The sequence below is a fragment of the Gadus morhua genome, chromosome 12 (assembly GCF_902167405.1).
Source record: "Gadus morhua chromosome 12, gadMor3.0, whole genome shotgun sequence".
NCBI lineage: Eukaryota > Metazoa > Chordata > Actinopteri > Gadiformes > Gadidae > Gadus > Gadus morhua.
The window spans coordinates 10,836,217-10,848,483 of record NC_044059.1 but is presented as its reverse complement, the minus strand read 5'-3'; the positions used below and the strand labels follow the sequence as shown (position 1 = coordinate 10,848,483).

At 47.5% G+C, this 12,267-nt stretch overlaps 1 protein-coding gene across 3 annotated transcripts in view; it reads left to right on the top strand.

Moving 5' to 3' along the window:
- Nucleotides 1–12,126, top strand: part of arid3a (AT-rich interactive domain 3A) — a 45,000-nt gene extending 32,874 nt beyond the window's left edge. Inside the window, exons 4-9 of one of the 3 annotated variants that reach the window (XM_030371973.1) lie at nt 624–696; nt 3,073–3,256; nt 4,871–5,178; nt 6,160–6,450; nt 7,482–7,571; nt 7,888–12,126. In XM_030371973.1, coding sequence (XP_030227833.1) covers nt 624–696; nt 3,073–3,256; nt 4,871–5,178; nt 6,160–6,450; nt 7,482–7,571; nt 7,888–8,015 — 1,074 coding nt within the window. In that variant the 3' untranslated portion in view covers nt 8,016–12,126. Of the gene's footprint in view, nt 1–623; nt 697–3,072; nt 3,257–4,870; nt 5,179–6,105; nt 6,451–7,481; nt 7,572–7,887 lie in introns of all 3 variants that reach the window. The other 2 variants (XM_030371972.1, XM_030371971.1) reach the window with 2 other exon arrangements.
- The last annotated feature ends 141 nt before the right edge of the window (nt 12,127–12,267 follow it).

The window sequence follows — 12,267 nt, the reverse complement described above, 5'->3', positions numbered from 1 at the left end:
GCATGCGCCAATCGGGTTGGTAGCCATCAGCAGCTGTAACTCCCTACAGGTAGCGTCAGTGGCGCCACTGTGCTGCCCCCCCCCCCCCCCCCTTCCGGTTAACTCTCTCTGAACTCTGCGCTTCCTTTGGCCCGCAAGCCGCTGCCTCCCCATCAGGTTCTAATCAGACCAGCCAGGCCCGGCACTCTCTCACTCTCCCTCTTTCTCACTCTCTCTCTTACTCACTCTCACTCACTCTCTCTCTCTCAATATATGTATCAGTCTTGCTCAGTCTTTCTCTGTCTCTTTATTTCTGTCAATCTCTCTCCCTTTCTCGTTCATTCTCCCTCTCTCACCCTTTATCTCTCTTTCTCTCTCTCACTCTCACCCTCTGTCTCTCTCTTACTCTCACACTCTCTCAATCTCTCTCTTGCGCTCTCGCCCTCTTTCTGTCCCTCGCTCTCCCATATAGGCCATGAAAAATATAAAATAGTCTATGTTGTACAGATAGTATCTCCCCGCAAAGGCTCTGTCTCTGCCACTCTCTCTCTCTCTCAGCTATAACGTAATGTAGAGCGTGCTCTCTCTCCCCTAACCCTCTCTCTCTCTCTCTACGCCCTGCCTCTCTCCTCTCGTCCCTGCAGCTGTACGAGCTGGACGGAGACCCCAAGCGGAAAGAGTTCCTGGACGACCTGTTCAGCTTCATGCAGAAGAGAGGTACGGCCGTCGGCGCGGGCACTGCTTGTGTGTCGTGTGCGTGCGAGCGTGTGTGCGTGCGTGGGTCTCCCTGTCCTTCCATGTAAAACATGTTTTTCCAGGGGGCTTTGGCTCGCGTGCGTGAGTCAAATTGTGCCATAAATCCATATCACTGGCGGTCGGCGCGTTCATTTCCTCTCCGTATAATTAGGCCGGTCGGAAAGGCCTGTTTCTGGAAACATTACGGCCTCCCAGCCGCCCGTCAGGCCATAAAGACCCTGCCCTTAATGGAGCTCCGGCCTCTTCCTACACAACCCCCCCCGCCGCCGCCCCGTCCTCCCACATCTCCCACCCCCTTTTCTCCGGGTCTCGCCCTCCCGCACACTCTCTCTCCCATACTCGCTCAGAGTCGCGCTGATTTGCTCTCGCTTCCACACCCCCTCTCTCTGTCACACCCCTCTCTCTGTCACACCCCTTCTCCTTCACACCCCTTCTCGCTCGCTCTCTCTCTCTCCCTTCTCTCTCTCTCTCTCTACTCTCCCCTTCTCTCTCTCTCGCACGCTCGCTCTCTAGCTCTTCATCTCTCTCTCTCTCTCTCTCTCTCTCTCTCTCTCTCTCTCTCGCACGCTCGCTCTCTAGCTCTTCATCTCTCTCTCTCTCTCTCTCTCTCTCTCTCTCTCTCTCTCTCTCTCTCTCTCTCTCCGCCCCCGTATAAGAGATATTTGACTCTCTCTGTTGCACTCGGGTTTCTGGGGGCTGTTGGGGGTTGAGGGGGGGTCCGGGGGTCCTTACTCATCTCTGAGATGATAGCTTTATGGCCGTATCGCCCCGCACCGCCTCCCGCAGCTATAACTAGAAGAGACACCCCATAACGTGCCGTATTATTTTACCCGTTCAAATCGTCAATCCCAAACCCTAACACCACCTCCACCACCACCTCCTCCACCACCACCTCCTCCTACACCTCCACCTCAACCACCTCCACCTCAACCACCACCACCTCCACCACCACCTCCACCACAACCTCCACCACAACCTCCACCACCACCTCCTCCTACACCTCCACCTCAACCACCTCCACCTCAACCACCACCACCTCCACCACCACCTCCACCACAACCTCCACCACAACCTCCACCACCAGCTCCTCCTACACCTCCACCTCAACCACCTCCACCTCCACAACCACCACCTCCTCCTCCACCACAATCTCCACCTCCTCCACATCCACCTCCACCCCCTCCTCCACCACCACCTTCACCTTCAAACTCCACCCCCTCCTCCACCACCACCTTCACCTCAAACTCCACCTTCACCTCCACCACCACCACCATCTCCAACACCAACGTCCTCCACCAGCACATCCGCCTCGGCCCCTCCGTCCTGGCACCTCCGTCATCAGGATGTTGACGAGCAGGGATACTATTGGCTATCTACTCAGAGAAATTAGTGGTTTGGCATCAAAGGTGGATGGGATGAGTCACGTCTGTCTGCCGAGTGTCTCCCGTCTGTCTGGCGAGCGTCTCCCGTCTGTCTGTCTGTCTGTGGCGGCTTCCTGGCTGATTCAGCACTCCGGCGCGTGTGTTGTTGTTTTCTGACGTGCGAGGCGGCGACTCACGGTGTGTGAGCTCACGCCCGCTGAGTCAGACCGGTGGGAACGAGCTGCCGCGTGCTGAGGGGCGGGTCTTCTGCCGGGAGAGCCCGTAGATGGTGGAGCGCCCTCTGGTGGGCGAAACGTGGAACTGACGATGAGGGTCTTTTGGTTCTGCAACTGCAGGAAGTTAAATGATGGATTATCTGTCTCAATTGGGCTAATCTTAGTCCTTATAAACATAGCCTGTTCATTATATACCTTTAGCTAGGGCTAAGTCTAGTGTTTCATAGAGATAGCCAGATGTCAATTTCTGATGGGCGTTACACATATGCGTACTACTGCTAATATCCTGAGGTGTACATTTCATCAACACTTCTCATGATATCAGATACCAGATGACCTTAACAGCGGCAATCATTTGTGTAATGGTTCACTGCCCTGTTTCTCATTGGCTGCTGAAGAAGCGGTCACCTTGCTCCCTGGCCAAACTCATTAACCTCGCTGTTGTCCCCCCCCTCTGTCTGTCAATGTGTCTGTCAATGTGTTTGTGTGTGTGTGTCTGTCAATGTGTGTGTGTGTGTGAATCTGTTAATGTGTGTTGTATTGGCTAGTGGTTTCTGTGTGTATGTGTGTCTGTCAATGTGTTTGTGTGTGTGTGTCTGTTGACTTGTGTGTGTGTGTGGGGGGGGGAAATGTGTGTGTCTGTCAATTATGTGTGTCTGTAGATGTGTGTGTGTGTGTGTAAATGTGTGTGCGTTTGTGTGTGACCCCCTGACCCCTGACTTCTGACCTCTGACCTCCAGGGACCCCGGTGAACCGCATCCCCATCATGGCCAAGCAGGTGCTGGACCTGTACATGCTGTACCAGCTGGTGACGGAGAAGGGCGGCCTGGTGGAGGTCATCAACAAGAAGCTGTGGAGGGAGATCACCAAGGGGCTGCACCTGCCCACTTCCATCACCAGCGCTGCCTTCACCCTGCGCACACAGTCAGTCGACAGTCGCACACACACACACAGACACACAAACACACACACACACACACACACACACACATGCACATACACATCATACACGCATGCACGCACGCACACACACGTCCTCCATCACCAGCGCTGCCTTCACCCTACGCACACATGCACGCGTGCACACAGTCACACACGCACATGCACACGCGAACACGCACACACACATGTAAGCAAGCATATGCACACACAAGTACGAACACACACATGCATTCCTCCATCACCAACGCACCTCACCCTACACAGTCACACGGAAACGACACGGACGCACGCATGGGCGCACTTACACACACACACTCAAGGACACACACACACACACACAGACTGACAGACAGTCCTCCATCGTCAGCGCACCTCACCTTATATAGACACGTTACCAAACCCACTGATTGACCCATACATGCATACCCAGTGCACACATTTCCACAGAGCTACACACATTACCCCACACGGATGTGCACATACCCACACACACACACACACACGCACACACACACACACACACACACAACCACACTAGACACACTACCCACACGCAAACAGGGTTAAATACAAACACTCACTCTTGCCAACTCATCTTATGTCAACAGTTTAAAATTGGTCTTTGGATGTCTTTGAATAAATGCTAATTAAAACAGGCCCTGATGACAGTAAATACACAATAGCGATAAAGAATAAATATTTGTCATAGAACAGAGGCACAACTCTTAACCCAGACATCAAAGACCATAAACGTTAAGTCATTGTACAAATACTCACCCCTTTACAGTCAATCAGCAGAGCTATATCAATATCGACTCTAGTCTTGATGACTCAATATTGACCATTATTATACATTGTCCCAACCACTTAACTTCAAGTTTCTCTGTAATTATCTAAGCATCTCCATAATGATGCTCTACTGCTTCACTTATGATCAGGTCTATTAGTACTATCTACATTTGGCCACGACTAAATTAATCACTTGAGTAGCTAGCCAAAGAGATTGGTGTTAACTCATTTCTTCTTCTGAACGATATATAAAGTTCCTGTACACTCTTAATTACGCCTCAGATACATCATGCTACACACAATTATTACTTAATTTGTCTTTATCTCCAGATGAGATACCTAAACTTCCTTCTCTGTGTTGGCCATCAGATATTTTATATTCTAGTCAGATTCAGACCTGCCAGTACCCTTTACTTCCCTACCCCAGACCACAGACTTAAGCTCCTCAGTGTCTTCATGTTACTCTTTCCCCTCCAGATATATGAAGTACCTCCACAATGTACTTCAGACCAGATACCTCTTTCCTCCAAATACACAAAGTACCTCTACCCTATACCTCAGATCAGATACAAGAAATACTCCACACATAAACAGGGTTATAAACAAACATTCACTCTTTCCAACTCATCTTATGCCAACAGTTAAAAATGGGTCTTCCGATGTCTCTGAATAAATGAAAATAAAAACAGGCCCTGATGACAATAAATACGCAAGATACCTCTATCCCCTCTAGATATACGAAGTACCTCTACCCTATACTTGAGACCTAATACCTAAGCCCCCCTGTGTTTCCTCCTCCTCCTCCAGATACATGAAGTACCTCTACCCCTACGAGTGTGACAAGCGGGCGCTGAGCAACCCCAACGAGCTCCAGGCGGCCATCGACAGCAACCGGCGCGAGGGCCGCCGGCAGAGCTTCGGCAGCTCGCTCTTCACCTACTCCCCCAATGGGACGCCCACCATGCTGTCCTCCCCCAAGGTGCCCGGCCACGGGCAGGGCCACGTGCACGGCCACGGCCACGGGCACGGCGGCGGCGGCCACGGCCACGGCCACGGCGGCATGTCCCTGGGCACCAACGGAACCTCGCTCACCCCCATCCAGAAGATCAAGACCGGTATGAAGCCCTGCGTCGCGATGTTGCTGGTGTGAATGTTGCCCCCTGCTGGTGGGGAAGTGTAACAGCATCTCTCCGAGGCGCTTTCGTAAACGGAGATAGCTTGGTTAGGATTGGATTTGTTCTGGCCCTGGTTCTTCTTTTAGTTTTTTGACTTGCTGCATGGAGTTAGTACATAGGTTTAGTATGTTAGTATAAAGAGTTAGAATGCTAGTAATCTCGGATGCAGCAGACCTGACATATTTGAGAAGAAACATTTAACCCTGAAACCACAACTGAAACGGTGGGGATTTTCTAACGAGGAGATACTCCTTTGTGTTGACGGATCAATCTTTCAGAAGGGGATTTTTTTGAGCTGTCGGTGAACAGCAGTGTGTCTGTCCCTGGTTATATTAAGAGTTAGTCGTTTATGAAGAGTTAGCAAAAAGGGTTAGTTTAAAGGGTTAGTATTAAGAGTTAGTGTAAAAGAAAGTAGACAGAGTAACTACGATATAAAGAGCTGTCTGAGCAGCAGCGTGTCTGTCTCTGGTTGCGTTAGTACTGAGGTGGTTGTTTTAAAGAGTCAGTACTATATAAAGAGTCAGTACTGTATAGAGAGTGAGTACTGTGTAAAGAGTGAGTACTGTATAGAGAGTCAGTACTGTGTAAAGAGTGAGTACTGTATAAAGAGTCAGTACTGTGTAAAGAGTGAGTACTGTGTAAAGAGTGAGTACTGTATAAAGAGTGAGTACTGTGTAAAGAGTGAGTACTGTATAAAGAGTCAGTACTGTGTAAAGAGTGAGTACTGTGTAAAGAGTGAGTACTGTGTAAAGAGTGAGTACTGTGTAAAGAGTCAGTACTGTGTAAAGAGTGAGTACTGTGTAAAGAGTGAGTACTGTACAAAGAGCTGTCTGTGAACAGCAGTGTGTGTGTTCCTGGTCGCGTTAGTACTGAGGTGGTTGTCCCCCGGGGGTCTTCCTCTCTCTGCTGTGCCGTCAGAAGAGGAGGCGGGCCATCCTCTGTCTGGGTTCGGCGCCATGAGTCGGCTGACCGGCAGCCCGCTGGCGAGGCACTCCATGGCGGCCATGCAGGCGGCGGCGGCGCAGGCCACCATGGCGGCGCAGGTGGCGGCCCTGGAGCAGCTCCGGGACAAGCTGGAGGCCGGGGAGCCGCCGGAGAAGAAGATGGCGCTGCCCGTAGAGGAGCACCAGCGGCTGATTCAGAGGGCCCTGCAGCACAACCTGCTGGCCATGACCGCGCAGATGCCCATGAACATCCGCATCAACAACCAAGGTAGGGTGACGCGCCGGGCGGGGGAGTGGGGGGAGGGACTAGGTGAATGCTGAATGGATCTGCGTTTATACGGCGCTTTCTTAACCCCTACATTCACGCCACCTCCGTCCGTCGATGGATCTCGTTGACTTTGCATGGGGCGCTCTCGAAATGCATTGTGGGTCTGCTCCGTTGCCTGCGTGAAAAAGTTGAGGAATGTTCCAACGTGTCAAGCAGCGACGGACCCGTCGGCCAATGAGATTGCGTTACGCAAAAATACGCCAATACACTGTCCAATGAAATAGCCTTTGTAATACAACCCGGGAAAAAGACATGGATACGTCAAAAAGCCCCCATCCGTCGACGGACGGAGGTAGTGTGAATGTAACGTAGTGGCAAATGCGAAAGATCGCTTTACAAAACTGCCTAACATTCAGCCATTCATGCACACATTCACACATTCACACATTCACACACCGACAGCGGTGTCAGCCAAGCAAGGCGACAGCCAGCTCGTCGGGAGCAGTCAGGGTTGGAGGTGCCTTGCTCAGGGTCACCTCGACGCTCGGCTAGGAGAAGCCAGGGATCGAAATAGCAACCATCTGGTTACCTTCTCAGAATTAAAAACAATTTGTAGAAAAGTCCCAAACGTGCTGAAACTGAAACTTGTTACCACAGTGGTCTCGTAAACGAGGAAATGTAACTTGGAGGACGTCTACACGGCGAACATGTGTAAATATGTTCACACATGAGTACATTTCCTTTTTAGGGGAATCCCGCAGTTAGATAAGAACACTTTGTCCACATGTCGTTCAGGAAATTTTTGTCTCCCGGTGGTTTGCCTCTGTGAAGTATCATAAAGATAGCGGGCATTTTGTGACAAGTTTGGTGCACTGTCAAGTTTTGCGGCATAAGCCCCAATGTGGCGCAATCATGACGTACCGTGTTGATTAAATAGAGGTGTCCGACTATGACTCGTGCGTCTTAACTAGTATTTGCAGCGGTGGTTGCTCTGTGATCTGATGAGACGTATTGTGTGCTCCTCTGGGCAGAAGGCAGACAGGACTCCGCCCTGAACCTCACCACCAGCACCGCAAGCAGCATCAGCATGTCTGTGGAGCTCAACGGAGTCGTGTACACCGGTCGGTACCCTCCCACCGTCACATGACACCAGACAGGCCTGACGTGTGCTGTGCTCTTTCCCCTGCTAGTGCTAGCTTACAACGCTTATAGGTCCACCCACCCGGCCGTGCTAGTAATATAATAATAATTCTCGTTATTAAGCATTTACTTTTACATTTAGGGCGTTTAGCAGACGCTTTTATCCAAAGCAACGTACAATAAGTACATTTGTCAGAAGAAAGAGAAACGACAGTATATCAGTGACAGTAAACGATCTGACAACACAATGTTGTTGTCATTCTTTTTTTAACATGTGTGTTGCTTGTGTGTGTGCAGGTGTCCTCTTCGCCCAGGGCGCGGGCCCCGCCCTCACGGGCCCTTCGTCCCTCAGCAAAGCCATGGGGGGCCGCGGGGGCCCTCAGCAGCTCCCGACCACGCCTACCTCAAGCAATCCGTCGTCATAACAACCCCGGAGCCCCCCCCCCCACCCAGTTTGTAACTATTAAGCTAAATCAAGCCAAAAACCAACCTCGTTTTTTCTACATAGTGTATGCCAAAAAAGGAAAAGAAGAAAACCACACACTCAACATAAAGACTCCAAACTGAAACTCAGACCACTTTACATACCCTATCTCTCAGGTTATATCACTATCCATCGGTTTCTTTGTGCTACAGAACCCAACGGGAATCCAAAGAAAGAGCCAGTATATGAAAAAAAAAAAAAAAAAAGATATATGCACAACATGTGAATAATATATTTCTACATAAATGTACATATTACAAGAGAAATGAGGTTCTATCGAGGAAGGGTAATGCACTGTTTACACACAGATTAACAGACAAGCACACATATATACAACCCCACCAACAGACACTCACACACACTCAGCTACTGACTGACAGTGATGTTTGTCCTCTCAGATATTTTTTTCTTTTTACAATATTATTGTTTTTATTAATATTATTATCATTATTGTTATTCTTGTTGGATATTATTGTAATCTTTAACAATTCTTACTGAAAAATAACTACACATTCCCCAATATACTTGGGGGGTTTTATTTAACAAAGAAAAAAAAGGAGATTATCAGTATCCTCTATTTTTAATCAGAAGGAAAGCTTTAAAAAGTGTATGTACTTTTTATTCAGGGCATATATAATGAATTACCGTCGTGACCTCATATTGTGTGAAACAATTGCTTTTGCATGGTGCAGCTGGAATGGTTGAATCAGCCCCTCCTCCAAGATACAACATTTGATATATATTCTCTGATGCTACTGGGAAAGCCATAAAGCAGTCCTCCTCTTGACTCGAGAGCTTCTGGTTCCTGCTTCCAGAACCAGAATTCTTCCCTCGGCCTCGATCCGGGTGTTTTCTCAGACGTCAACGTCTCGCTAACGCTTTCATCCACCAACCCACGGGTCCCCTCCCCACAGCGCCATGGCAACAAGGGTTGATCAATAACCCCGCCATTACGAGCCTGTGCGTCCTGCTCGTTATGTCCTTCACCGCACAATCACCGCAGTCCCCCGGTGTTTGGTTTCTGTTCCTTCTGAGGCCTTAGCTTAGCTTAGCATAGCATAGCATATTACGAGATGAGTGTGCACAGTATACCTCTTCTCTTATCATGCTTACAGGAATGACTTGGTGTTGCTATTTTTTTTTTTTTGGGCTTTATTACCAATTGTGTGGCCATTACAACTGCTGACAGTGAAACAAAATGAAAGTTACATTTTGTTAAACCGTGACTGGTGACTGTATCTCTCTGGTTAGCTATGTAGCTACTAAAAATAGCTATAGTCTAACCAACTTTTTTTTATTATCAGGAAATGTCGTCTGTTTAAAGGTTGCTGGTTAATGTATCAGTGCTCGGAGCCTGTCGACAAACCCTCTCATAACTTCACTCCCATACTCTCCTGTACCGAGGCATATGTGGTCATGTAACCTTTTTAAAGTGGGTCAACGTTTGAAAGTTTACATGACTTGACAACAGGACCTTTTGCTTCCTGATCATTTGATTGTTTCGGTTTCTACGAATTCTTATCATTCGTTTTGGCGCTATCATTTTCTGAAATAGGGCTATTCGTCTGAATAGGTTTCTAGTTTTAAGGTTTGCAGATAGAAATGAGTCATTTTCTGGCACACAGAGATGGATATCAACAATATCTGTGCAGAGTTTTGCAAATGAGCGTTTTTCTGATGACAACTAAATGTCTGTACTGTCTTTTCTCTGCATGACATCCGCCTTTGGGTGGGCCGGTGACGTATCCAAAGCACCACTGTGTGAGGACTTGGCTTGGTTGTTGTTTTTTAAGTATGGGTTGCCTTGAAATGCGCATTTTCAGCTTTTTTATTATGTGTTGTTGTGTATGTTTTTACTCAATTTGCTGAATGCAATCAGCCACTACCTGTGATGGTCAAATGAGACATCATGGTGAACTACAATGATCAACGGAAATCTAATGTAATCTAAATCTCTTTTTAGTCACCGTTACCTTCCCTCGCTCTCTCTCTCTCCCTCTGCTTTCCCTGACACAGATGTCACAGCTCAGCTCCAGTTTGGGAAAATGGCTGACAATCAAAGCAAGACATTCTGTCGTGGCCGTTGAAACACTGAGTGGCCTATAAAGGGGTTTGGGGGTGGTGGGGCAAAAGGGCAGGAAGTACGCACAGACAATTCAATCAATCTCCAATCTAAAGGGTCAGCAGTGTGGTTTGAGATTGACCCGACGACCTTTAAGGCCCCCCCCCCCCCCCCCCCCCCCCCCCCCCCCCCCCTCCTGCGGGTATAATGCTGGCACCTGCCCATCAGTTCAATTCAAGCAGTGGGACGGGAGATCAGAGCTAGCTGGATAGCGACAATTAGAGGATATTTTCTATGTACCGCAAATGCTGAATGGATCCGTATGGGTGTGAGCATAGCAAAGCTCCTCTGTCTACCTCAAGGACTTAATATAAGGAAAAGTGTACTCAGGACAGAGCAATTACACAAAGCCCTGTGATATTTATACAAAAAAAGGTGTTTGGTTTATGCTGGTTCATAATATGAATTGGAATCTAGGGTAGAATAAAAATATATATTGTTTCGAAAACTACCGGACAATCTGATGTCATCTGAACATCATTTGATGAGAATTTACTATAATTATTTTAGCAGGGTTAAGGGAAACATCTCAATTATGTGTTGGGTAACAGTGCCCCCTAGTGGAATGTTTCGTAACAACGGACAATCACAGATCTGCAATCAGATCTTCTCTCCTCAAGGCAGTCTCAGTCATAAGGTTAGCCCTGGGGAATTCAGATCTTCCTTCAAACTAGAGTCACTGGTATATTATATTCTATGCGTTTATTCAAACGTATTGGTATTTCTCTTGTCCCCCTCACATGGAAACAGTCCATACCACTTGGCTTTGTCCCTTTTTATGGCATGGATTGTTTATTTAATTACAAAGTCTATCATAAAATGTGCATGATAGACATGAAGAGGAATACCGTGGTGAGACGTCGATGCCTTCTGCTGTGACAATTGTAGGAATTAACCTATGTAAAGATTTATTAACAAATTTGCTTTTTTTCCCAGGGCTACAGATTATATCATGTCTATATTATTGTTTGTTAACAATTTTGGTTGCTAATTTCTTGCCGTTTAAAGATATGCTGTATCCAGCCCTGCACACAGAGATTACATGCAGAAAAGAACTAATCAAAGATTGAAGTGATGATATACTGCTACTTATATTGATATGTGACGTTGGTGATGATTCTGGAAGTCACTTGGGCAGGTGTCGCTTTGCAGCAGTGTAAAAAAGAAAAAGAAAAAAAAGTGTTCCATATAATCCGGAAAATCTCAAATTGTATCCAAGGCTGTCTTTTTTTTAGGAATTCTCAGGAAAACCTACATCTACCTCCAGTGTGACAGACACCCGAACCCCTGACAGTTCGGACGTAACAGTTTAGCGCGTACAGAGTTAGCGCACGAGTTACGAATCGAATCTACTTTACGCTCTCACACTCTCTGGTTGTTGTTGTTGTTTTAAAGGCGTGTTACAGGTTTTTCTTACGTGTAGCACTACGATGCAGTACATGCAGTCTGATTGGTCAAAGGAGTGCCACCAGTCACATTGTAGCTCTGGGTGCGACCGGTTGCTGTGCTGCTACTTCTTAGGATGATGGATTTGCAGTACCCCCGCTTTTCTGTCGGTTAGGCCTATATCAACATGTGCTTCTTATCTTTTATTTTCTCCCCCCCCCCCATGTTTTTATTCGAACAGATGAAAAGTAGTTTTTTTCTTTCTGCTACTTGTAGACATAGTGGAAGTTAAGAGGAGCAAGGAGATGGGTCTCTTTGTTTTTTGTTTTGTTGTTAGCTGGGTCCAAGTCCCAGATTATACATTATCAACATGCTTTTCCGAATGTGAGATCAATGGCTATATACAACGTTTTTTTTTTTCTTTCTTTGGGGAGGGGGGGGGGGGGGGGGGGGGGTCTTGTTAATGCCTATTTACTCATTAATATGTTTGTGTGAATACTATTATTTTGAATCTCAAATAAAATTGTAACTTTCTCAATTGTCATCTTCACCTGGAGACTGGTTTATTTTACATTTTAGAAAGATTGTTGCCCTGTTTCCTGAAACTAGCTCGCGTAACCATTAATGTCTCAATGTGTAACATTGATCCCCGGCCAGTAGGGGGGAAACTTTCAGAATTCTATAA